Source organism: Vanellus vanellus (genome assembly GCF_965231255.1).
Source record: "Vanellus vanellus genome assembly, chromosome: Z".
Taxonomy (NCBI): Eukaryota; Metazoa; Chordata; class Aves; order Charadriiformes; family Charadriidae; genus Vanellus; species Vanellus vanellus.
The window spans coordinates 85,925,884-85,953,779 of NC_138908.1; the positions used below are offsets into that span (position 1 = coordinate 85,925,884).

At 46.5% G+C, this 27,896-nt stretch overlaps 1 protein-coding gene across 3 annotated transcripts in view; it reads right to left on the reverse strand.

The window, feature by feature from the left end:
• Positions 1-391: 391 nt before the first annotated feature.
• Positions 392-27,896, reverse strand: part of DYM (dymeclin) — a 244,951-nt gene continuing 217,446 nt past the window's right edge. The window contains exon 16 of one of the 3 annotated variants that reach the window (XM_082497723.1): positions 392-3,072. In XM_082497723.1, the coding sequence (XP_082353849.1) occupies positions 2,926-3,072 (147 nt within the window). In that variant the 3' untranslated portion in view covers positions 392-2,925. Of the gene's footprint in view, positions 3,076-11,806; positions 11,825-27,896 lie in introns of those variants that run through there. The other 2 variants (XM_082497722.1, XM_082497724.1) reach the window with 2 other exon arrangements.

A 27,896-nucleotide genomic window follows, 5' to 3' on the forward strand; every position in this document is an offset into this window, starting at 1 on the left:
ACTGAGGGTGCAGCAACACATCACGTCTGGTCTGGGCTGAAGGGGACAGTCCTGTCCCTCTTCTGTTCCACCCTACGACTGCATCTTCCCAGTGCCACCTCCGAGTTGTACCTACTGTGACTGTAGAAGCGGAGTTGGCAGGAGCCTTCCATTAGGTGGGATTCCGCAGGACATTGCAGCATGACATGTCCCTTCTTTCACTGAGTACAGATTTAAACCACCGTCTACTTCAGACCATAAATAAAATAGTACTCTTCTTACTCCACATCACAGAGAACGTTATAAAACCTCACGCACGTTAGGTCTGATGACCCCACCAGGACCCGCTGACCAAACGCCACCACGCGGCAGCTAGCACGTAAAACAAATACAACTACAGCCTGTATTTACTGTTTTAATTTTTTTTATTATTATTATTATTATGCGTAATAAATCTTTCACACAAAGTAACAAAAAGGATCCCTAAGGTGACACTTTACAGATCTGAAGGAAAACAGAGTATTCGTGACCGTGCCAGACTGCAGACTCGGGGACACCGCCGGACCCACTTAATGCTCCAACTCTTGGAAGAACCAAGGGGGTTAGCACAGATTTCGGTGTAAATCTCGGTCTGGCTCTGCCGTTTCGGCTTTGGATTGTTAACTCCAGCCGTTCCAAACCAGCTGGGCCCTGGGAGCATCACGTATTAATCCAACGCCCAAGGAGATCCCGCGATCGGAACAAACCTCTTCTTTCTGTACTGCGGTTCAATGTCATCGCAACAAGAGGACAGCGAGAAAGAATTTGCTGAGCGACCTCCTCCATTGGTTCAGCAGCCGGTTGGACCTATTCTATCAGATCGCTGCTTTACGGACCCTTCTCTTTATAAAAAGCCCTTTCAAAGGAAAATCGGGTGCTCTGCAGTTTGACACCCGGCTGATAAGCATCTGCTCTGGCTGAGCCCCCTTTCACGAAGCGCTCCACGGGCAGCGGGGCAGAAGGGGCTCGATTCGGGGGGGGGGCAGGTTGAGACTCACGGGGCGGTTAAGAGAGATGAAAACGGAGCCATCCCAGTAGCTTCAGCATCCACAGTTTCAAAGTGCATCTTCAGACTGACCTTTCCAAAGGCTGGGGCAGCTCTGCTGACTCACAAACACCCTTAAGTCTTAATAAAGACAAAATTACAAATCACTACGGTAACCAAGAAGAGTCATTCCCCTTTGACGTTTGCTCAAAGACACACACACACAAAAAAATCCCATAAATCCAAAACACAGCAAAAACTTAAGCGCAGCTCAGTCACGGTTCATTCATTTCTCCTATTTTCCTACAAAAAACTGCACCTCCACTCTTCCTATTGCCTTTTCTCAAAAGCTTCTGCCATTTTCAAGTCCTAAATGCTCCTGGGCTGTATATGTCGCTTTGTAGCTATATTTAAATAAATTTGGAAAACTTCTTTAAGCCGACACTTCCATTTGCGTGGGACTCAAATGGACTTCCACCTCTAAATAAGCGGATGAAAGGAAAGTACAAGGCTAGCGCATCCTTCTGGGAAAACCAAAAAAAGGGTGCGAGAAATTCTATTTAAAGCCACTTGGAAGGACCGTCTGAAAGCAAATGCACCCGATTCTTCAGGTCAATAAACCGAACGTGCTGGAGCAGGAGGTGATTACAGGGGGTTGCCGTGTACGTTTAAGGAACTAATTCCTCGATATTTATATTTTGGCATGCAATGCACGGGTGAGAGTCCCCCCCCGGCGCGTGGGGTTAGGAGAGCGCTTGCACGCGCGTGTGGCGGGCAGCGTCCGGAGCCTCCCCAGAGAAGAAACGCTCCTCATTTTGAAAAGTGAGATGTTCTTTCAAGCCATTTCTTTTGTTCTTCCAACTGCAGGAACAGGTATAGCAGGAAAGGACGCTTTAAAAGAACAACAAAAAAAAGGAGTATTCTACATTCAGATAAATTGATACTTCTGCCATAAAACCTTTAATAGCAAAGAGGGGATTTTCAACACAGAACTTCGCCAAGGATCCCCACCACACGCTGTCACCACTACACACGTTTTTTACAGGACGTTGGTCTATTTTACAATCTCAGAACTATTTTCTTTGGAGATTTTTTTTTTTTTTACCCCCACATGTCCGATTTCCAGGAGCAGCTTTTGCACAGAAGCACAGTAAAACAAGTCTGCAGGGAACCCGACTCTGCAAGCTGGTGTTGGTAGCCCTCTGTAGAGGATTTGCCAGTCAAACAACAACAACAACAGCAACAAAAAAGAAGACCTGCCATTGAAAATCCTCCCACAAACATTTCGACATCTAAATCAAGTGTTTGGAATCTGCCCGGGAGCCAATCTGATTAACACGCCGCTTGCTTCGTTCGCTCGGGTGACAGCGTAGACACCAATTTAACGACAGCAGCCTCGAAAGCGCCGCCGAACCGAAGGGCTGCGAGCGAAAGCACGGGATTAGGGCACGAGCAACCCGTGGCAGAATCCAACAGACCGTAGAAAGCCGCCCGCAACGAAGAGCCGCCTCCCTTCGAAAGAAACGAAAATACAAACGCTGCTTCCAAATCAAAGTCCGCAATCTCTTTTCCTCCTTTGCCCTGTTAAGTTAAAAGAACAATCAGGTTTGCGGTTGGTAGGAACATCATACCCCGGGTGTAAGGCCTCATTTTCATCAGACAAGCTCTAGGTTATAGGACTATAAATACAAGGTTGCCTACAAGCCCTCAGTTCCTCACACCACAGTCTGTCGCCAGCGCGTCGGTGGCAATCTGCTTCCAAAACATCGACGTTGGACTGTACACGAGCGGCAAGCTTCATTCTCCGTAAGCTTTGGGGTCAGAGGGTGCACGCTGGAAGGGGTCACGTATTAACAACGCGGTGTGGAGTTTCGGTTTCTGTAAGAAGACGGAGTTGAGTTGGCTTGGCTGGGACATCTCCTTCAGCCGGAGTCCATAGTGAAGAGCTGGATGTCATGCGGGTTCCAGTACAGGGCCACGGCGGAGTTGTAGACCAAAGACCAAACGTAGGGGATGAAGAACTCCTCAGGCTGCTCCTCCTCCACGTACTTGAACTTCAGCTCGGGGAACTTCTGCAACGAGAAACCAAAGTCCGCTGAGGGAAGGTTTGCCACATCTGTTCACAAACACACAGCCCACAGAAACACCGAAGAAAGAGGTCTAGTGAAAAAAATAAGGGAAGGAACCGAACCATCACACCCAAAGGAAAATATTTACGGGATAAAGAGATCATTTATAATTTCTTCTTTGAACCGAATGCTACATTGGCATATTGTATTCAGCCCTTTCACCGTCGCCCACACTCAATCGGTCTGTTAACAAAGACGAAACATGTGAATCCTTTACATAAGGCAAAGGTCTTAAGGAGAATTGTCATTTTTAGCAGTCCCGCAAAAGCCTTCTCGCTTTGCACACGTACAGCCCCGTTTATTGCAGGTTTCCCTAAAAAGCATTTCGCTATTAATCGTACTCAGCTCCTCAGCAGGATAATCCTTTGGAAAGACCATCAGAACAAACAAATTACTAACAAATAATGTAATTTAAATCACGAATAATTTAAAAGAATAAATAAAGAATGAACACAGTCCGGGATACGTTTTCAGGAACCCAGTGTCACAGCAAACTGACTTTTCCCACCTAATTCTCCAAGACTTCACGTACGTAGGAGTTGGCAGGAGAGAAATGCTCTTCCTCCAGGAAGCATGGTGGGAAGCGTGGCTCCACGGGTGGGCTCCTGGAGGCCACTTCCAGTTTGGCTACAGGTTCTTCTGTACTTTCAGGTAGGTCATGACCTCCGTGCCTTGGTTTTCCCGTTGCTGAGGAGCACACGGGGTGACTCTAATTGCAATTAGAACACAAAACCCTTCAAGCTTCCCAACTGCAACGTGTCACATATGACTTCAGCCTTTAAGGCTGTAACCACAAGACCTGCGCACATAGACCTTATTGCCCATCCATGGAGATACCTCCTCCTCCTGAAAATTATGGGCTGGAAGGTATTGTTTCCACAAAAGCTCTTTTTTTTTTTTTTTCACAGCAGCTTTAAGCAAAACACTTCCAGAATTAACACACATCAGACGCGTTAGCCCAACCCAGCCTAACTACATCCTCAATTTCCCAATTTTCTCTCGTTTCTTCCCTCCCAAAGCAGCCAACCCACAGCGTTCGCTCTCGGTAAGGGTCCGTTTTGGGGCAGAGCTGAGCCTACTTTCGTACCATGCTCTTCAATCGTTTTATCTACTCCGAAATGTTGCCTGTGTCAAGAGCTTGGCAGAGTCTCAGATGAAAGCCGCATTACAACGATCACTGGGGTAAGATAAAACATGACCCATTTTATTATTTATAAGGCTGTGGCTAAGACTAAGAATAAACTCTACGGTGTGACATGATCAGAACAAGCACAGCGATGGCTAAGAAGCCTCTTTGCCCATTAATAATGAAGGGAGAGCCTATCATCTTTCTCCAGCTCACAGTGTCCTGTTTCCTTGCAGTAGGGCACAAGACCCTTCTGGCTGGAGCAGTCTCCTTTGAAGGGGCCCTTCTTGGCCACTTGGCTTTCAGGGTTATTTATTTAACTTTTCCATGCCCAGGTTATTTCTATTCTTGGGAGTTGCAAAACATGGAAATTATTCTACTCCTTCCTTGCGTCGCTGCTGTTAGTAGAGCAGTTTGGTGCAAATACTGAGCATACAATTACTCGCAAGGTCACAAAGGTGCCACCTGCATTATGCTTTAAGAGGAACGTGTCTCCATGGACAGCTTCATTCAACCACATGCTATCTCCTCTGTTGGGCTCTGAGTAACCTGATCTAGTTGAAGATCTCAGAATCATAGAATGGTTTAGGTTGGAAGGGACCTTGAAGATCATCTAGTTCCAAGCCCCCCGCCATGGGCAGGGACACCTCCCACCAGCCCAGGTTGCCCAAAGCCCCGTCCAACCTGGCCTTCAACACCTCCAGGGATGGGGCAGCCACAGCTGCTCTGGGCAACCTGGGACAGTGCCTCACCCCCCTCACAGTGAAAAATTTCTTCCTAATATCTCATCTAAATCTCCCCTCTTCCAGTTTGAAGCCATTCCTCCTCATCCTATCACTGCATGCCCTTGTAAATAGTCCCTCCCCAGCTCTCCTGCAGCCCCTTTAGGGAGGGGAAGGGGCTCTAAGGTCTCCCCAGAGCCTTCTCCTCTCCAGGCTGAACACCCCCGACTCTCTCAGCCTGTCCTCCCAGCAGAGGGGCTCCAGCCCTCGCAGCATCTTTGTGGCCTCCTCTGGCCCCGCTCCAACAGGTCCATGTCTTTCCTATGTTGGGGACTCCAGAGCTGGACGCAGTACTCCAGGTGGGGTCTCACCAGAGTAGAGTAGAGTAGAGAAGAACCACCTCCCTTGACCTGCTGGCCACACTTCTGATGCAGCCCAGGATACGTCCTGCTCATGGCAGGGGGGTTGGACTAGATGGCCTTTAGAGGTTCCTTCCAACCCAAACCATTCATGATTCCATAACTGATGAGGACATCAGTGTCACCTTCCAGTATGCTCCAACTTTCCGGAGCTGCTGCAGTTTGGCTTATGCTGGCGTCAGGTCCTTCAGCGCAGCTCTCCTTAGCTGGATGCCAATATTTATCCTGGAAGGAATGATTTTGGCCATCGGTGTGGCTGTCATTACTGTACTTGATGACTTCAGAGCATGTGGGGAGCTCATCCTTACAGCAATCGGGGAGGGAAGGAGGACAGTATTGTTTTCAGCATTATTATCTCTGTTTAAGGAACGAAGGCGGCTAAAAGATAAGGTCGTTAAAGGCACTTCTGCATCTAACTCCTGTTGTGTTCAAAGCCCAGAACCTCAAAGGTACATCAGCAAGTTTCGTTTCCTGCCTCAGACATGCAGTTTGTGGTAAAGCAGCTCTCTCATAGCCCTTCTGTGCTCCTAAACCATTTTCTACCAGCTCTCTACAACCCCTCTCCCCAAGTTTAGTTTGACCAGCCTGTTTAATCCTCCACATCGTTTTGTTTCCCCACTTTTCGGTGTCTTGCACCCATACCCGCCCCCATCTCTAATTCCCTACTCTCATCCCTGACTCCCTTCCACCGTATCTCCACGGTCTCTCTTTAGCATATCTTTCTATTTGGCACTCGCTCAACTTCTCTTTTTTTTCTCACTGCCCTTGTGAAATCCTTCTTTTCCTTAACATCTTCTTACCCCTTCCCATCTTGGCTTCAAGTCCTCAAGCTCTGCCTGCCTCCTCCCTCTTGCCACCCCATCCCTCCTCTCGGCACACCACCGTTCTTTTGGCAGCTTAAACATCACTCCAATCAAGACCTTATGTAGATTTTAAATATATATCTTTTTTTTTTTTTTTTTAAAAACATATTCTTTGCTGTTTCTCAGCGTAATCTTCCCCACTTCCCTCCGAAATGCTTCCTGACTTGTGGTCAGCGCAGACAGGAACACGTTCAGTTCAAGCATTGCATCAGCAGAAAGAATGGTTAAACCTCATGATTAAACCACTGCAACATTTCCTAGCAGAGAAAAGCCCTTACACAGCTGTCATTCTTCACCCCAAAGGTGGCTGCACGCCAGTACTGCGGCGCGTAGTAGTCCTTCTGGGAGGGAAGGGGGGAAAAAAAAAAAAGTGATTAAAGATGCTAATTCGAGCAGAATTAAACACTGATAACTTTTTTTTCCACCTTCGGGTCATGGATTATAGCTACTCTTTGTGCAGACACTCTGGGAGTCCAGAACGTTCCCACTATTCTGGATTCTCAAGCAGCTTAACAAACATCTTAAGCTTTAAAATAGGAGGTAAAATTGTATTAAAAATTCCACGAGCGACATCGGAGAGGCTCAGCTCTTACTATCCCATCATCGCTCAGCTGGGAGGACAGCGCAAAATAAATGCGATAGCGTTCATCTTTTCAGGCAATAACAGTCACGCATCGATTTTATTATTAAGCCTTTCTTCAGACTGATCAATGTTGCCATCTATTGCGATCGTAGCGTAGCAATTTAATAATCGATGTCAGATTAAAGATTGGGACTCACTGCAATCAGCCTGGACTCTCTCACACTCAACATACGCCTTGAACAGTCCGCAGGTTTGTCTTGGGAATGTAGACAAGGATAATGAGATTTTTAAGGAGAGACAGAATACACGTTGCCATCACACACGCACAATTTCAAGTGTACCTTTATAAGTAATGATCTTTTTTCCGCTGCTCCCCCTAAACAGTGGACCCGGGATAACTCAACGCATTGCTAACGAGACGCGGAGAATTTGAATTCCAGGTCAGCAATTCAAACCCAACTTCTTCAGATGACCGCAATGATCCATGGCTGTGTGGTGGCCGTGTTTTCTCCGTTCATTAAAAAGGAGAAATCCTAGAGGTCCATGAGAACTTCCATGAGAACTTCTGCCGCGGCATCTGTCTTGGAAGATTTACCACTGCTAAGATAAAAAACTACCCACGCTGTTTCACTACCAGGGTGTTCACTGAAAACAAAATTGTTTTAACGCTCAAAATCATCACATTTAAGTAACCTCAAAACCTTTCTGCCTTATCAGACTGACTTTAAAACCATTTAGAGCAGCAAGGGTTAAACACCACGTACAAAGCCTGACCGATGCCATAAAGCTTTAAGGTTTTTGACAGACGGTAATTCAAGGAATGTTTAAATTCAGCTCTGTGCCCTTTATCTCCTGCCTGCTCTGCTTCCGAATGAGCGATGAGGAGCCTTCGCCACGTGCTGCAGACAGACAGGAGATGACACCATATGAATGTTTCGGGAGAGCTGGAAAACAACCAGGTCACAGGAATTTCAGGGCCTTCCCGGCAAACACCGCAGCCAGCACCGGTGAGGGTTTTATCACCGTTAACAAAATTCCCAACGTGGCACATCAAAGCAGCAACGTAGAAAACCATTTTCTTCTGCTTTGCTGCCGCTGTGTCCGACTTAATCCCGGAAAGGCATTTGTTCCCCAGCTGGTGACACCCAAATGAACCCGATTTTTAGCACTTTCTGAAAAGAGGGACCACTCTAAGGCATCGTAAACAGTAGCGCTAATAATAGAGGAAAAATCTTGGCGTGGGATAAATCATCCCCTTTTTTTTTTCCCTTCACAGCCCCGTTCCTTCAGCTGGACGGTGCCGAAAGATGTAGAAGTTCATCGTTACCCATGTGCTTCTCTACTGAAGCTTTCGAATTCATCGCCCTGTGACAAACGGGTCCGGCGGAGCCGTTAATTGCGTTTCTCTGCAGTCACTTCCAGAACACAGACAACCCCGGCTAGTTTAAAGGAAACCAACCTGAGACACTACTTGAAAACTCGAGAGCCGGAGGTAACGCTGGGATGGGAACGGCACAATTTAAATACAGACGCCGCTTATCAGCTCCGGTGAATCAGCCTACCACAGCACCACCCTATCTTGTCTTCTCCTGCCAGACAATAGAGAAGTCAGGTTTAGCGGTTGGGACGATGGGCTAAACGAGACAGATCGAGAACTTTGCAGACTGTCTGTGCTGTCAATCACATGATTCGATGAAAAACCACAGGAAGTCCGATGAACAGATGCAGAACTGAACGGCAATAACTCCCCTCCTGCAAAAGTTCAACAACATCAGGGTTTTGGTTTGGGTTTTTTTTTTTTTTTGGTTGTTGTTTTTGCAGTTAACGATTAGGAAGACAGCATCGGGGCCACCCAACAGCACCTGGCATGGCTCCAGCCAAGGCGGTGGCATGCGAGGTAGAAGATTCGAGCCATACATTAAATAAATAAATAAATAAAAAATCCCCCTCCCTTCACGTATGAACCATCAGAGCTGCCGTTGGGCTGCAGCGTCATGCCAGCGGATGATCTCCGCTCAGATAACATAAACAAGGGCGGATGGAACGGCTTTAAGAGGGATGGAGCAAAGCTACGTCTTTGCTTCTTCACCGATCTAGATGCTTTCCCAGACAACACGCAGCCCTCACCAAAGAAATGGGGCAGAGGCTGTGGAAAAGAAAGAAATCCAAGAACTGGATTAACATAAGACTGGAGAATCCTCTTTTTCCTTGAGTCCTCGGTTTCCAACTGCTTTCTGAAACAGCAATCCAACGCGAGTCGGTATTTTGTTGCCCAGAGAGGCTGTTGAGGCCCCATCCCTGGGGGTGTTCAAGGCCAGGTTGGATGTGGCCTTGGGCAACCTGGTCTAGAGGGAGGTGTCCCTGCCCACGGCAGGGGGGTTGGAACTCGATGATCTTCAAGGTCCTTTCCAACCTAAACCAGTCTATGATTCTATGATTTTCAACCTGTTTAGGAGAAAAGTACCATTTCCAAAGGAGTCTGAACACATTTAAGAATCAAATTCACATCAACTTTCCATCAATCCGAAGCTTCAAAGTCTTTCGGCAAAGGAAGGATTTGTGTGGGTTTGAAAAGCTTACCAGGAGTCTGGTTTGGTAACCTAACGACACCCTGGCAAATTACGTGTTTCATATGGCTTTGGCTAAATTTAGCAGTATTGCCCGGGGAGCATCTGCAGGATTGGACCTTATTAGCAAAATACATCAACCGGTAAAGAAAAAGAAAATAAAATAAGGGCTCAGATCCATACCAAGTCTTTATGATAGGGGCCGTAACGGATATTTACCCCAGCAAATTTTAGTTCTACAACCTGCCGTGCACCAACCATCCCAACCTCTAAGGAATGTGGGCTGGGGAAGAACATTTATATTGGTCTGCAAAATCCCCAATGCCGCTTTCAAATCTGGTCCCCCAAATCCCAATCCGGGTCAAATTAATGGCTAATGATCTTGAAAACAACTCGGCAGTCAATGCCTGGTACACCGGTCATGGTACAGATTTATAGGCACACGTGTAAACATTGATATATTTAATTTTTATATAAATACAAGCATTTAAGTGCTTTGACAGAGCACAATTTATGGAAGAAAATATCTCAGCACTTCTTCTAAGATACTGATAGATTGAATTTTTTGTGATTATTTAATTCTTCTGGGGAGATAATGCCAATTCATCTTTCTCTGTTGTTTTTTTTTTCGCGTCTACAGTGCTTCTCTCCGACTTAAGACAGAAAGTCTATGTGGCTTTGGTGAAATATCTGTACGGGCTACACCACACCTGCCAGATATCATCTTCGTCTCCTTCTCAGGCTCGAGGCACAGACAGCCCAGCAGAAGACGATGGTGGGGAGATGAAGGAAGCAAACAGGAAATCTGCTAGACTAAGCGCGAGCCACACATCTCGTTCAAAGATCTGCGTAAGGAATAGGTGTGAATTTAAAGACGGAGAAGAAAACAGCGGCTCGGAGAGCGTCAGGCAGTTTTGAAAAAGAAATAGAGAACTCAAGATGACTAGAAGAGGTTCAAAACAATCAGTGCACAGGCTAAATATCCCCAGTTTAAGCAATCATGTGAGCTGCAGTAGAAAACAAGATTTTTCCCAGGGAGTAAAATTCAATAAGTAACCCATAGTCACCTAATGAGATACACTATTCCCGGTCCAGAAGGGCAGAGAAATTTATCTGTAGAGAGACAACTGTTTTAGCAAGTTGGGACCATCGACACACGATTTCTGTTTTCAGATCGCTCGGCGTAAGGGTTTGCACAACTACAGGTGCAGGAAAAGAACCGCTCAGGGAACCAACGGCGAATTCGGATTGAGATGTGAACTACCCCCAGAGAAGCAGACGTGCCTCTGGTGAGAGTTCAGCAATTATACCGTTTGGGTGGGGTTTTTTTTTATATATTTTATAGAGCTCTGAGAAGCCAGGTCAGTTTTGGAAAAATCAACTAAACAGCTGTGCTTAGAGGTTTATTGGTAAAGATTTAAAGAAGTGACATATTTGCAGTAACCCTGCCCAGGGCACGAAGCTTTGCTAAAAAGAAAACGATGGCATTTCTTTCTAGGATAGGTTGGCAAACACAAGGCTTTAAAGTCCTTCTAGAAAGGGATGCACACACATACACACTCGTTTCTTTTCCTTACAGCTAGGAAATATTGCTGATAAATGTCAATAGCTCCAAATAGAAATTATTTTTGTCTTCATACCGAGTCGTTACTCAGTACAAATTCCCAAAGCGTTGGATAAAAGCGTAAATTTGAGTTTAGGATGAGGCCGGGTACCCACTTCAGGCTGTCCTGGTTCCACCTCAGAAATGTCTGACTCTGGGCTACTTCTAGACAGGACAGTAAATAAATTGGACCACTGGTGAGCAGCTTCTCCAGCAAACCTGGCTGAAAACGCGCCACCTGAAGAGCTGATCCCGGGGAAATCCCTGAAGCGGGAAAGAGAAAGAAAACAGGCGGATCCCTGCTCAGCTTCGGGGCTACTCTGTCTACCTGGGGAAATTTAAGAACGGGAAAAAAAAGATTAAGAAGATGACGAGAGCCTAAAGCACGACTCGCATATTACGCTCCGCGAAGCATCATTAACCTCTACGTAACATTGGATGTATCACACGGATATAGTCGCAATTCAGGGATTTACAGTTATAATTACAATTTGCTCGCCACGTGGGGATTGTTCTGCGTACCGCGTCGTCTAGATGGAGACGCATCTTTGCAGAACGCTTCCAAGACGACAGCTCAACAGCTAGGAGCCAGACAGAGCTGGGACTTGCTGCCAGACCAGAGAGAGACGGGGAACCACAACGGGAACATGACAGAAAATATAATATATGCTGGTTTTGCCAAATAATAAGAAAAAAAGGACTAGAGACTGATACAGGTAATTATACTTTAAGCTTGAGTATGAAGGCATGATGTGTAGATGAGGTCCCATCAACAAAAAACAGAACTTTCACCCACTTCAGGGCTTAACCTGAAATGACAATAAGACGCTTATTAGAAGACGCTTTTAGAAGAACGAACGCAGGCATGGGATCTGGGTAAAAACCGAACAACCTCAAAATGACGACAGGCAAAAATGAGGAATGTTTTAAAAATCGGAATAAAACTCACCAAGAAAAGATTTCGACACGCGGACTGAAGAAAGCTACTGGCCCAACTCACGCTAACGGTTCTAGTACCTGACCTTGCGCGAGCGTTCGCGATCCTGTTATGTATGCAGAGCAACTACTCAAATAAATAAGTAAAACCCTTCGCGTGCTTGTGAATTTAAGGAATTAAAATCCGAAACCCAAAATAATCCCTGGACCCACTTCTCAGCAGCGTTAAAGGGCACCACTGCACAAAGGGGAACGAACCTATCAACTCAGAAAATTAGCGATACGAAGTGGATGTATGAGTCTTCCTACCATGGGATTTGCAGAAAACACACATTTCCTAACAGCAAACCCTGTTTTTACCAGTGCTAAGGAAGATGCAAATGAGTTTTAAGCCCTGGCTTCCTGCGTTTCAGCTCGCAACCCATCCTTCTCTAGAATAACGTGCAAAGCTTTACCCAGCCGTGAAAACCACTGTGTTTGCAGCAAACATTTTTGTTAGAACTGGAATGCATTTAGAAATCACTCATTCACTGCCAACTTTATACAGAAGATCCGTATAGTCGCTAAGAAAAAGTTCGGAGTAGATTCTGGATACTTTACTCTGCTACAACTCACAATTGAGGCAATGATGCTTCAGTGGTACCCTCAAAGAAGGGCTTGGACACCCAGGAGTTCCGTAAGTCTCAGAATTAAACCCTACAACCTTATAAAGACTTCCCACCCCACCCCCCCAAACCCGTTCTTCCCCCCCCCAAAGCAGTTTCAAGGCCGATTTTTTTCTTTCCCCAATTTTATGAATGAGACGGTTGAAAATCTGCCACTTTTCAAGTATGCAAAACGTCAACTTGAAACAAAGAAATTGGCTTTACTAACTGCGTTGGCAACCTCTCGCTTTGGCATATTGTGTAAATCAAGAGCTGGGGCAGGGGGAAATCAACTTTTTAAAGGTCTCAAGTTGGGCAAAATTTTAAATTGTCCTAAATCCGTACGCGCACCGTTTGGATCACTCTGCCAAAGGCAGAAAATATGAAGTTCAGCAAGCAAGCGAAGGCAGGGGAAGATCGGTTATGCGCCGTCACCCAGCAGATCTGTGAGAAGCCGAGATGCTCGATCCCTCCAGAGAAGGCTCACGGTGCCTTCAGAGCATGACCATCACCTGGTCAGCGGGGAAACCCTTCTATACAACAAAAAGGGCTTTTGATGGTTCGGGACTTGCCAAAGATCAAACGAATTCCTCCCATGCAATTTGTGCCACAACATGGAGGAGCACAAAGGAGGGTAAAACGGGGGTGAAAACGGCAAAGCCTCCTCTCGGAGATATCATAGCTGACACGAGAAGCCTGCTAGGTAAAGACAGCAGAGAAGAATTAACTCATGTACCTGGGCTACTCCAACTTTTGGATAAAAATTAGATCTGTGTTCCCTTCATCAACCTTTTTTTAAAGCAAAACCAGTACTGTAAATCACAGAATGGTTTGGGTTGGAAGGGACCTTGAAAATCATCCAGTTCCAACCCCCCTGCCCTGGGCAGGGACACCTCCCCCCAGCCCAGGTTGCTCCAAGCCCTGTCCAACCTGGCCTTGAACACCTCCAGGGATGGGGCAGCCACAGCTTCTCGGGGCAACCTGCGCCAGGGTCTCACCACCCTCACAGGGAACAATTTCTTCCTAATATCTCACCTAAATCTCCCCTCTTCCAGTCTGAAGCCATTCCCCCTCATCCTATCACTCCATACCCTTGTAAAAAGTCCCTCCCCAGCTTTCCTGGAGCCCCTTTAGGGACTGGAAGGGGCTCTAAGGTCTCCCCGGAGCCTTCTCTTCTCTGGGCTGAACCCCCCACCTCTCCCAGCCTGTCCTCCCAGCAGAGGGGCTCCAGCCCTCCCAGCATCTCTGGGGCCTCTTCTGGCCCCGCTCCAACAGGTCCAGTGTTGGAGCCAACCAATATTCCAGTTGTCATGTCAGAGACAACTGTCTGCTAATTTTTTTCTGAAAAGTGAATTGCACGCTTTTGGTCTCATCAATCTAATTTATTAAACTTAGAACACTAAAGAAAACAAACTCACCTGAAAAGTTTTAAAAGGGCCTATGAAGCACACGAACAATGGCAGGTTTGGAAAAAATCCTCCTGAATAATAAATATATACTAATACGTGTAGCTATATACTCAAAGACACGACGAATCTACTCTACGGAGATCTTAGAGCCACTTTTCGTTCTACTTGAAATTTCTAACAGCGAGTGCTCCTGTTTAAGTCACAGCAGCTGTTTCGCGAGCGATGCTGTTTATCATGGAAATGCTTTGCGCTGCAGATAACATCATCCACCATCGCTCCACCTAAGCTAATGCACCATCCATCCCATCGTCCTAAACCAACCCCCCAGATAAACCTCTCACTGTTGCCTGACCTCCCACCCCCCCCCGCCCCCCAGCCATTTATCCAATAAAACTCTTGTCATGGCGTGCGCCATGCGATCAGCAACGCCAAACGAGCCCACGGGGTTTGCTACAAGTGTGGCAAGGAAGGAAATGATTAAACTTCAAGAACATGACCCACATTTTGGGGTTTTGGCATGGCACCGGAGCCAGCACTTTGCTTTGCTGCAAGAGGGACTCGTCTCAGGAACCCTGTCTGGACAACGTGCAACTTCTGAACCAGTAATATGTAAATATTACCCTTTTCTCACTTTTTCATAGGTAGTGTCATGTCCAGGGTTAGATTTTTCTTCCCCCACCCTGGGCAAGAAGCTGGAGCTTTCACTGTCCATCTCTACAGACTCAGCCCACCTTGCTGGTGGAGTTGGTGACCACCTACGAAGTCTCCAGCACTGATTTTCATCTCCTTGCTCTTCAGGCTCTGCAATGGGAAAAGACTGAAGTATGCTGACAGCATAAACCACGCTAATTTAATAATTAAAGCATTTTTTGCTTTTGGATACTACCTATATGAGCCCTCTCTGACGCCCTAATAGAGTCTTGGAATTATCCAGTTGAAGCACGAAGGAGGCAGAGGATCGAGAGGTCAAAATGCTGTTTTCACCCGCCTGTCCCTTTCAACCAAAATTCAGAATTAGGACAATGTCGCAGTTGTTTGTTTTCTCCTTTAGTTGCGTAGAACTTATTCCCCCAACACAAAAGGTGGCAGGAGAAGAGCAGAGTGATTCAGTTTGCATATTTTTCCAGTGACGAGGTCCCAGACATGCTTTCGCTGGAAATTGGTGCAACGCTGCAGCAGCATCCAAAACATCCCACCAAGCCAAAAAGAACATTACTTTGGACAACTGGGACCAAGCTCCTCTCCCTTATCGCCGTCGAGGGGTCCAAAACACCCCCTCGCCTTTGGCTTGGTGCATCAACCAGGGAAACGAGTCGTCCCCCCCCTCTCCCCGCTGAGTTTAACACCTTCGATTTGCCTCGCGGAGGCTGACATTTAACAAGACGGGGCCGGGGGAGGGGGGGGGGGGGAGCCCTCCTGGCCGCTCGTTTTATGAAGTCGGATTTTTGCATAAGAGCAGCCACAAAGACGAAACCCCCGGAGCCGACATCCTCCTCCGGTCCCTCCCACCCAGCACGGCGGCGAGGCGACACGCCAAGCCCAAACATCCTTTCCTCCCTCCCTCCCCCCCCCCATCCCTCCCCGCCGCCCCGAGCGCCCTCGGAGGAAGATCTCCTTTTGATTTTGTACTTTTTTTTTTTTTTTTTTTTTTAATCTGAGAGAGCCAGGCCTGTAAATATAACAAAAAAAAATATAAAAAATATGATAACAATGACTTAAGAACAGAGACAGACTCGCTGTCACCAACTGTTAACTCTCAGATCAGGGCAGCCTAGGAAGTGGCCCCTTATCTGCCCCAGGTTCAGGACATGCCGACTAACACTCCTATTGAGTCTGCAGACCTTCAGGCTCCCTAAATCTCCCCCAACTGAAAAACGTACACCCCGACGGACGTACTCCCTTCTTAAGTATTTCGAACCTCAGCAAACAGACGAATCGTGCCGGGAGATGAGCGGCGCTGCCCCGCTCCGGGCAGGAAATCCAATTGAGTTGCCTTGAGGAGAGAAACCTGAAATGACAGTAAAAAGCTCTCCGGCCGTAGGACGCGGTGCCAGACGGCAGCCTTATCTCTGCCGGGACCGCGAGCCAAGGAATCGGTGCCAAATGTGGACGTTTACGCTCTTTATTTTGCGGATGTGGACTTCACAGCTTCTTTTTTTTTTTTTTTTTTTTTTGATTTGCCCTAATGCTGAGAGTCCTGCGAAGACAGACCCAGGCCAGGGGGGGTTTAAGTTGACCTCGACATATAATCAGCGTGCTTTTTCTTAAATGGATTTTTAGGTCGTTCATTCTGTTCTATATTCTGTTCTATAAACTATTCTATATCATCTATATTCTCTAACCTATTCTATATTCACTCTTATATTCTATGTTCTCTTTTCTATTCTCTGTTCTATATTCTATTCTCTGTTCTATACTCTATTCTATGTTCTACACTCCGTTCTATGGTCTATATTCTATTCTCTGTTCTATACTCTATTCTATGTTCTACACTCCTATGGTCTATATTCTATTCTCTGTTCTATACTCTATTCTATGTTCTACACTCCGTTCTATGGTCTATATTCTATTCTCTGTTCTAGATTCTAGTCTATGTTCTGTTCCATGTTCTCTATTCTGTTCTCTATCCTCTATTCTATTCTCTGTTCTATACTCTGGTCTATGTTCTATACTCGTTCCACAGTCTATATATAGACTACACAGTCTGTATATAGTCTATACACTCTTCTCTGTTCTATATTCTATTCTCTGTTCTATATTCTATTCTGTTCCATGTTCTCTATTCTATTCTCTATCCTCCATTCTATTACCTGTTCTATTCTGTTCTATATTCTATTCTGTTCTATGTTCTGTTCCATGTTCTCTATTCCATTCTCTATCCTCTATACTATTACCCATTCTACAGTCTATTCTTCGTTCTATAATCTCTGTTCTATATTCTATTCTATTCATGGAGGACACGATAGCACGTTCAACTCGGCTTCTGGAAACAAGCTTTTATCAATGACAGAGGCAAGGAGTGCGTAGGAGGGAGAAAGGGATGGCTACTAATGAGTAGGACGAGGATTCCTTCGAGGCGGAGGATATCTTTGGGGGTCTCGCAGCTGGGCAATGGCATCTCCCTTGACTAAGTATGGCGAGTCAGGAGCCGACCGCCTCCAAAAGTCAGCTGGATGCTTGGCGTCTTCCTGCAGCCATCAGTTTAAAAAGTAGCATCCTCCCATAGCTAAACTGTTTGGTTTTTTTTTTTTTTTTTCCTAAAGCAAACAATCACCTCCATCTGAAAAAGGGCCCCTTTCACTTTTGCAGTAACACATGAAAATCACTTGTGTCTTCTGATTTACTGTGCTTTCGATGTAGTATTTCCAGATCTGTTTGCCTTCGCTGACCTTAAGGGTTAAGACCCTTTTAATTAAGACCTCCTGTTCTGCTAAAGACCATCTTCAGGACACGAATCAGAGCGTTCTAGAGCCTCACCTCAGGCTGGGAAATTTTAGAAGTCATTTATTCATAAACGCTATTATGTCCCTTTGTTATCCAACGCATCTGCCCCGTTCCTCCCCGTGCCTTCGGGTCAGGATTGTTTTACCCTGGTGACAACAATGAGTCTTTGCAGGTCTCGGCACAGGAGGACGGGAGCTTGGCACAACCTTCTGGGACAGATAAGCACGAGGAATTCAAATAAAGTTTTGCTGCCTGACTGCGAGCTCCGAGCTACAGGCACCACTTGAATCTCACGGGTCTCACATTAAGGACAACACATCAACGTTAAGGTCCGTGCTCTTCTCCCACTCCGCTCCTTAAGATACAAAATCTGCTCTGTTTCAGAGCTGCCGGTCGCCCATACCATCTAGCAGACCTTCCTTCAGTGGATGTAAGACCTCCCATCTGACTTAAGCCTCTGGTTTCCTACCTGTAAAACCCAACCCTTGCTGGGGTTTTTGATACCTCCCGCGCTGCGGCGAAGGAAGGGAAGTCTTCCTCCTGCAGCTTCTGGATGCTGTTGCAGCATTATCAAAACTGGGAAACTCTCACCGTCTGTCCTCAAGCCGAACCTGCTCACGAGCCACAGGTTGATTGCTCTCCCCGTAGTTTAAACATCTTTTGTGATAAAGGAACGAGTATAAATTACCTAGCTGGCGTGCAAGGAGTAACCGCAACGTATGTCTTGCAGGACATCTTATCAATACTTATAAATACTTAAAGGGAGGGATGGGACCAGTCTTTTTTCAGGGTGCTCAGTCATAGGACAAGAGGGAATGGGCACAAACTTGACCATCGGAAGTTCCATCTCAACATGAGGAGGAACTTCTTTCCTTTGAGGGTGGCAGAGCACTGGCAGAGGCTGCCCAGAGAGGTGGGGGAATCTCCCACTCCAGAGCCATTCCAAACCTGCCCGGATGCCGTCCTGTGCCACTGCTGGAGGTGCCCCTGCTCTGGCAGGGGGTGGGACTGGGAGAGCTCCAGAGGGCCCTTCCAACCCTCACCAGTCTGGGATTCTGTGACTCCCCATCTTTCTTCACCTCCCTTCCTATAAGAGCCTGTGGCGACTGGAAACACTTAGCACCTACCTGGAGTATCAGGATGGTCATTACGTGCGAGGAGAAAAGCTGGCGCTTGGGTAAAAGAGAAGATAGTGTATATATACACTGTAATAGCTTTTATAATGGCTTTAAACCGGAAGAGGGCAGGTTCAGACTAAACATTAGGAAGAAGTTTTTCACTTTGAGGGTGGTGAAGCACTGGCACAGGTTGCCCAGAGAGGTGGTTGAGGCCCCATCCCTGGAGGTGTTCAAGGCCAGGTCGGATGTGGCCTTGGGCAACCTGGGTTGGTGGGAGGTGTCCCTGCCTATGGCAGGGGGGTTGGAACTCGATGATCTTCAAGGTCCCTTCCAACCTAAACCATTCTACGATTCTATGATTTTAGGGTAAGGAGTCAACACGAGAACACGGTGAAGAAAAATCATTCCTTTCTTACAGGCTCAACAGATTGTGGGTTGAGCGCTACAACTTCAGGAACCACAAACTCAACCTAAATCCGCATGGATTCAAGATTCAATGCAATCATCTGACACGAGATGAAAAATACAGCTACAGGAAAGGCCCAGTTGACCTAAACCGGCCGCCCTTGAAATCCTAATGGCAGAGTCCTCCGCAGCGATGCTGATATACGTGAGAAATCCCCTCCTTGGCCAGGAAAAAGCCATCTACATCACTAATCATCCTAAGCAGGAACAAACAGCCTGTAAATCAACTGGCAAGAAGCATCGCAACTTGGACCAAAGGTTGTGACAAAATTAAAGCCAGTACGGGAACGCAGTCGAGGCAGCCATCAGCTGACAAAGTACATTTCTTCCTCATTCTCACTTCTTGGTGCAGTTGCTGTAAACGTTCGAGACATTTCTGTAATTTATGCATTTAATTAAAAGATATCTAGAAGGTTCATGCTGTTTACATTTAACCCAACACTGCAATGAAAGCTGTAATTTTGTCTGGGATTTATATTCTGTACTCAAATTTATTTTGATTCCTTGATTTAAACATACGCACAGAAGTGAAAATGTGTCAAATCATGAAAATGGAAAAGATTATACTCCATTATCTAGTTCATCTGTCAACCAGGGCAGAAATCTTCCGAGGACTGTTTTTCTCAATCTGCCACATGTTATGGAAACTTAATTTAAAAGACTAATTCAGAAAAGACAGCTGAACCTTAAAAGTGGAAGAGAATTGGACCGGTAGTTGGTTACATGACTTTTTTCTCCCTCTATCTTGTATTCAGTTGTTTGTAACTCACCAAATCTTGCACCTTCTGCGATAAAATTATTGGCCTCTGCACATTGTATTTATTTTTTTTTAAAAGAGGTTAAACCTTTTTTTTTTTAATGAGAAAAAATGTTGTGTTTTTTTTTTTTTTAAAATCAACGAACATTAATAAATTCATTTTAAATGCAACTCTTTTTTTCCTTTTCAACCACCCCGCCTATACTTAAGGTTTGCAGTCGAAAACGAACACACGGGTTGGAAAGAGCTCTCAACCGAGGAGAGAAAAAAAAAATAACATCAACAGCATTTCAGCATCATTTTACTTTGCTTTGACCGAAGTTGCAAGATATTTGGAAACAACGCGTCGTGCACATGCAGCGCGTTTGGCACTGGACTTTTCATTAGCCTCCCGACATATGCAACGAAGTAAGGGAAGGCTGCGCAACACATGCGAAGCAGATTTAGTCCCAGCGAAAAACGTAATAAAAAAAAAATAAATCCCCGTATAGGGCGGCTTTCTAGGGTACGGGGGAGGAGGGGTACTTGGGGAATGTGATTTACCTTGAGCGAATGTATGGCTCCTAAGTTAATAGGGGATGGGCTCTGGCTCGGAACCCTCCCGTAAGATGTCCTGGATGGGGAATTATGGGCTGCTCTTGAGCGCTGGGCTCCGGCCAAGCTGCCGCGAAGCCAGCAAAGCTCCGCGGTTCTGGGCAGGGAAGCTCCTTCTGCGCTCTCTTTCCACCCAAAAAAAAAAAAAAAAAAATAATAAATGGGATCATCCTGGAAGGTTAAGAGAGTTCACGTTAGGCGGCAGACGAGGGGTTAGCAGAATGGAAGCAGCTCGGAGAAACGTACACGCGCAAAACGTTGTTTACCACTGTCGGATATCCGTTAGGACGGGGAGCGACTTGGAAAGTCTCACCCCACTTTCTCACCCTCTCGTTTCTTCAGCGCTTTCTTTCTGCCTGGATATTTTCTATTCCTTTCTATTTAGCTTCCTTAAACCAATGAAATCCACCAATTCAAAGTAGCTGGAGACAAACAAACGAACGCACAGACTGTTTCGTGTTAGAATCTGGGTATAGTTTAAATTCTTCTGCTCAAAGTCTCTACAAATGCCTCTCCTTCCTATAAAGCAAGAGAACACCCCCTCTCTACATGTGCCACTGAAAAATTAAATTTAGGGAATATTTCTTTATTTTTAAATTGCAGGGCTAAATCAAAGCAGATGCCCTGCGAGGCAACGCGCGGTGTCTCGAGGGCTCACACGGAAAAATCAGATTGTGTCGCTCCACTCCCTTCCATTCTCGTCGGGTATTTCACAGCGCAATGAGAAAGGCCAAAACCAAACTTCAGTTTCAGTAAAGAAATATTTGATTGATCTCTTTTGGCAATCCACGTTCCTTTTTAGTGACTGGAGTTTGGATGTCTTCTCCCGACCCTTCACCTCCACAAAGTCTGCAGAGCATCTAACATCAGCCCCCCGCCCCATTTATCACCCCCGGCAATGCCTTGTGCAAGGACGCTCTGCCATCTGGAGAGGATGCCATCCCTCATCCTGGGTGACAGTAGGAAAACGCCACCACTTAATCCCAGTTTTCTCCTCCGAAACAATATTCCTAACAGCACCATTTCCCACTCATCGCTGCAAAACAGCCCCTTCTGGGTAGGAACTGGTCGGGGCATCCTTCACCGGACACAAGATGAAGATGCTGAAGGACCCATCTCATGCTGACTGTGCCACCAGTAGAGCACAACCGGACTCTTCTGATTGAAGGAAGGAGAAGATCCTTGCCCTTGTGTCCGTTACAGAAATATTTTTCTGCTCCCTACAGGATGCATGAAGAATTACGTATTCAAATCTTAAGATTCCTATTTCGATCCCCGGCTATTTTCATACAACAGCGATTTTCCATCCGGTGCCGCGTTTCAGGAGAAGAGGCAAACCTTAACCAGTCTCCGCGAGAGTACCACTGCCACTTCTTCCTTATCGTTCGGTATCCTGTCCTTCGTACTCCCTTCCTAATTTTTACCACCGGGGACGAGAGGATGCTAACTAAACCCCTCGCAAACGCTGAACAGCCAATTCTATGCTCCTACCAGCGCTGCTCTTTCCCGGACTACTCATGGAACAGCTCTTTCACTCCTCTCCCCTTTTTTTTTTTGGCTGTGAACCTGAATCATGAACACAAATAAACAACTTTATCGTTACTCGGTCACACGATGCATTTGAAAATCCCGATAACCAACCCTCCACCTTCCCCTTGTGCTGCCCAGACCCCGGCTCCGCTCCTGCTCCGGTTCAAAGGAATTCTTCACTTTACAACGTCGATAGTTTCCTGATGGCCTAATCCTGGGTCAGAAAGAAAAAAAAAAAACAACAAACCACCCCACCTTTAATAACCGTTGTTATAGGACACTATTCCATCTTCTAAAGCCTCTGCGTGTAACTGCATGAATTCTCATCTGCTGTCTTAATGGGAAGCAGTTAATTACAATCCGCAAGCTGCCACAGGCAAGGCTGAGACGTTAATCAGCTCGGCCGGGTACGGGGCTGTAACTGCAGTTACAGTTCTGCGTAGCAGCGAAGGGACTAAGCCCAGGTGATGGCAAAGTGAAGACAACTGCAGGAGAAAAACCCTGGGGAACAGCAAAAGTCTTGCACTGCTGATGACCCTCCTCCGAGAAGGGTTCATTTTCCATTGTGTGTTTTTCTTAGTTCGAAGAATTAGTCTCAGAATCACTAACAATGGATCATAGAATAGTTTAGGGTGGAAGGAACCTTGAAGATCATCTAGTTCCACCCCCCTGCCCTGGGCAGGGACACCTCCCACCAGCCCAGGTTGCCCAAAGCCCCGTCCAACCTGGCCTTCAACACCTCCAGGGATGGGGCAGCCACAGCTTCTCTGGGCAACCTGCGCCAGGGGCTCACCGCCCGCACAGGGAACAATTTCTTCCTAATATCTCCCCTAAATCTCCCCTCTTTTAATTTGAAGCCATTCCCCCTCATCCTACCACTCCATGCCCTCGTTAAAAGTCCCTCTCCAGCTTTCTTGTAGGCCCCCTTCAGATATTGGAAGGTCGCTATAAGGTTTCCCCGGAGCCTTCTCTTCTCCAGGCTGACCCCCCCCAACTCTCCCAGCCTGTCCTCACAACAGAGGGGCTCCAGCCCTTGCAGCATCTTCATGGCCTCCTCTGGCCCCGCTCCAACAGTTCCATGTCTTTCTGATGTTGGGGGCTCCAGAGCTGGAGGCAGTACTCCAGGTAGGGTCTCCCTAGAGCAGAGCAGAGGGGCAGAATCCCCCCCCTCGCCCTGCTGGCCACATTTCTTCTGATGCAGCCCGGGATGTGGTTGGCCTTCTGGGCTACGAGCGCCCATTGCCGGCTCATGGTGAGCTTCTCATCAACCAACACCCCCGACATAATACAATATAATTGTATTAATACAATACTATTATATTTGAATTTATACAATTACATTGTTATTATTACGTCATACACTTCTGCTGGCCGGGTAGATAGGACTTTGTCATCTGAACATTGTAGTTCATTCTCAAAACTGGTTTTGGAGAACCAAAACACTGTCCAGACTTCTGTGGAAGGCTGACCTGAGTAACGATAGTATTGAATACCTCTTCTGAAGCAGCTATGGTAACTCCAGAATAAGGTGATTTCATTTCAGTATAATTGTTCAGCTTTGTAAAGAAAGCAATTCCTCTGGAATGAAGTGATTGAATCCAGAATGCAGCTTCCAGAAGGTAACTGGAAGAGTTTTCGAGGGCGGAGGGGACAGACATTAAGCCTCCATGTAAATATTAGTCTCCATGTAGACAGCAGCTTGGGAATAGGAGTGTCCCGTGCTAGCCCACCCTTCATCTTCATCTTGGCCAATGCACTTCATTCCTGAACCGCGGAATCACTGTTACTCAAGTCACTCACCCAAGGCACCACCCTCCCAAGCTACCTTGTCCTCTTGTGCAATACCCAGTTCTTGCTGGATTCCGTCATCTCTGGGTGAATTCTGCTTCTCTGGATTCCAGTAAGAGAAACGAAGCCCTGTGTGCGAAGGGGATGTACCTTTCCTAGAGGACTGCGATCAAACTACGAGTAGGAGGTAAAGGAGATGATAAAAACACAGCAAATATTGGATTTAAAACCCACAACTGCCACCATCATCCTGAAGCCAAGGAAAGCCTCACCACTGCTTCTGAAAACCCTACGTGTAGGCTTTCCCTACACTATGTTTGCATTTATGCAATTCAATCATTATTATCTACTACTCCAAATCAGCCTATTTTCAGCCAGTGATTTATCTTGTAAGTATCAAAGAAAATGAAGATTTTATGCAAGGACTGAAGAAAGGAACTGGATTAAACCGTTTGGACCTTCTCCTGACGATCGGAACGGTCTTTTTGGGATCATGAGAGGTTCACTGATTTTTGAACGTATAAAGCAAGTGCGGATTAGTGTTGGTGCCCACTTTGCCCTTGACCATCAACAGCGTCTCACTGATAGACATGAGGGATGTCCAAGCGTGCGCAGCCCTTAATCTCACGGCTTCCCTGGTTCAGCACGGAAAGGACCAAAGTTCTGAGATTCCCAGTAGCGTGATACGGTACGCTATTTAAAAGTGCCCGTTTTTTAAAAGGACAATCATATTTATACCACTAAACCACAATATTTTTTTTTTTTTTCAAACGAGGAATGCTCAATTTGTAATATTTGTAAGTTAACTTCAGCTGTAGACACAGCTCCGAAAGCATCTGATTTTTAGGAGTCTTGGTTATGTCGGCGACGAGGCCAAAGTACATCTACTGAACAACTTGTGCAAGGGCGCAGCCTTGCAGGACGCAGGCTGTGAAGGGGGTCCCGTCGCTGGCATGAGCCACATGCCGATCCCGCGACACCAGCCGAGCCTCGGCACGCGGCAGATGAGACTCACACGGCGCTTTCACAGGTTTGCGGACAACCCCTTTTCAGCAACTCGTCGTTTACGGACAAAGGATCCAAACTTGTAACAAAGCGACACGAGCTAAGGGAGCTCTAAATATTTTCACAGTGATCCATTCTTCATAAAAAGGAGGAAGAGCTCTGATATAACAAAGCCCAAAAATTCTGTTTACAGGATCTTCGTATAAGAAGCAATGAGATTCCGTAAGGCTGTATTACTTGCCACTGCTAGCAATTAATGCAGCAACCACTTCCAGCCGTACTAATTACCATATGTGCACTGTGCTTTACCTCTGGGCTTATTAATTTCTTACACAGGAGGTTACAACTCTTGATTGCGTTAAAAGGTATCGCCAGGTTCCAACAAAAACGCTCCAGCTGCAACGCATCGTTGCACAAACTGAAATGATTTGAGTGATACAGAGACAATTGCACCCATCAGCGCACAACCGGCCCACGGTCATTTCTCCATCACCTCTTAAACGAACAAACACGGTATTGCAACAGGAGAACGACATTGGGGATAAGAACTATAGGGTTTTAAGAGACAGATGTTGACCACTGGATAAATGCAAAATCACCAGGAGTGCCTATAAATATCATTCAATGGTTTGGGTTGGAAGGGACCTTGAAGATCATCCAGTTCCAACCCCCCTGCCATGGCCAGGGACACCTCCCACCAGCCCAGGTTGCCCCAAGCCCCATCCAACCTGGCCTTGAACACCTCCAGGGATGGGGCAGCCACAGCTTCTCCGGGCAACCTGCGCCAGGGGCTCACCGCCTTCACAGGGAACAATTTCTTCCTAATATCTCATCTAAATCTCCCCTCTTCCAGTTTAAAGCCATTCCCCCTCATCCTATCACTACATGCCCTTCTAAAAAGCCCTTCCCCAGCTCTCCTGGAGCCCCCTTTAGGGACTGGAAGGCCGCAATAAGGTCTCCGCGGAGCCTTCTCTTCTCCAGGCTGAACAACTCAACTCTCAGCCTGTCCTCCCAGCAGAGGAGCTTCAGCCCTCGCAGCATCATTGTGGCCGTCCTCTGGACCCGCTCCAGCAGGTCCATGTCCTTCCTATGTTGGGTGCTCCAGAGCTGTACACAGTACTCCAGGTGGGGTCTCCCCAGAGTGGAGCAGAGGGGCAGAATCCCCCCCCTCGCCCTGCTGGCCACACTTCTTTTGATGCAGCCCAGGATACGGGTGGCCTTCTGGGCTGCAATTGCACACTGCTGCCTCATGTTGAGCTCCTCATCAATCAGCACCCCCAGGTCCTTCTCCTCAGGGCTGCTCCCCAGCCATTCCCCGCCCAGCCTGGGTTTGTGCTTGGGATTGCCCCGACCCAGCTGTAGGACCTTGCACTTGGCCTTGTTGTACTGCATGAGGTTGGCTTGGGCCCACCTCTCCAGCCTGTCCAGGTCCCTCTGGATGGCATCCCTCCCCCTCCAACGTGTCAACTGTGCCACACAACTTGGTGTCATCGGCAAACTTGCTGAGGGAACATTCGATCCCACTGTCCATGTCTCCGACAAAGACGTCGAACAAAAAAAAAAGCTGTGGGTGCATCGCTATACACTCGGAAACAACTGCATCCCGTTGGCACTCGGGTTTTTTGTTGTCATCGCATCTGCACCATTAAAGATATATTCCTGTACAATCCTGATTATGCTTCTATAAATCATATATTATAACCTGTTTCAAAACCTCCCTGAGAAGAACTAAGCATCGTTTGTATAAATCTTAATTTTCCCTCTTCTACTTTAGACGATGTATTTCAAGCAAGAATACACCGAACTCAGTAGGTAAACCTCACGTTCAAATAATTCGACTGTCCTAAAATAGTTCGACTGTCCTAAAATAGTTCAACTGTCCTAAAATAGTTCAACTGTCCTAAAATAGTTCAACTGTCCTAAAATAGTTCAAACGTCCTAAAATAACATCTATGAAGACAGTGGCAACCATGATGCAAAGGAACAAATGGAAAAGGCAAAATTATCACCTTCGCTGCATTGGTAGTACATTCATCTAGGGTGATGCACGTCAGCAATTTCCAGAAAGCTTTAAAAATTAGAAGGAATCTGGCTTTTTTTTTTTTTTTTTCCTCAGCAAAAGCACTAAAACCAAGTACCAAGCACAAAGAGTTAAGGCGTTCTTCCTCCTTCTGAAAGCAGGGACGAAGGGGATTTCGTCAGTGAGGTTTGGCAACGTGCGAAATCCTGTAACCAATTTCATTTCCTGATAAATGAACGGTCCGCAGGGGAAAGTCAGCCAGAGGCTTTGGGAACTGCCGAGAGCTCAGACATGACCGAGAGGCTCCTGGAAGGAGCCAGACTGTCTCTTTGCTTATCGCCGCCCAGCCAACCGGCACCAGCCGAACTCCCTTTCCAGCCGGAGCCGCGGCGCAATGCGATAGCGCTTCATCAACCCGCGGGATCCCCGGGAAAAAGAAACCCGCTCCAGCACACGTCTTCTATTCGACTTTAAGCGACCGGGTTGAAAACACATGGTTGTATAAAACAGGCGTTGGGGTGTAACTTGTAACCCTCTGCGTTATTTATGTCTTTTAAAGCCAAGCGCTGGGAGTGACTTGGTATTCCGGAGTTGAGAATCTCCCCCACCCCTGCCCTTCCAGCAGGAAAAAGCCACATACAGATGGAGAAATCCTTCATTATCGAATAGATTTTGGCATCGGGGAGACTGCGAAGGATGCATTTTTCAATAGGAGCTAGAGGCTGCGTCGCGTGGAAAGCTGAACGTCACGCTCAGTTTTAAACTCCGCTCAGTTTTAAACTCCAAATGGATTTTTTGAAAAGTTCTCCTCCTAAATGTGATTGATAAGTCTTCCTAAATGGCAACAGTAAATACCATCTCTAATTGTCAAATGACAAATGTGCCCCAAAACGAGCTCAGCTCTGAGTTTCTGATCTATTTAAACACCGTCTTCTCATCCGGAGTTGACCCGAATGTTTGTTCGCCTTTATATTATTACAAATTGACTCACGGCTCCCACGTTTTTACGGGAAATTCAAGTAGCTCGACACCCAGAGATTTGAACTTTTCAAAATCTAAAGTTTGAGCTTGTAAAAAAAAAAAAAAAACCAAAACAAACCATATTGCCAGGCTGATGACCTCTGAAGGGAAGATAAAAGGGGGGAAAAGGGGGAAAAAAAATCCAACAACA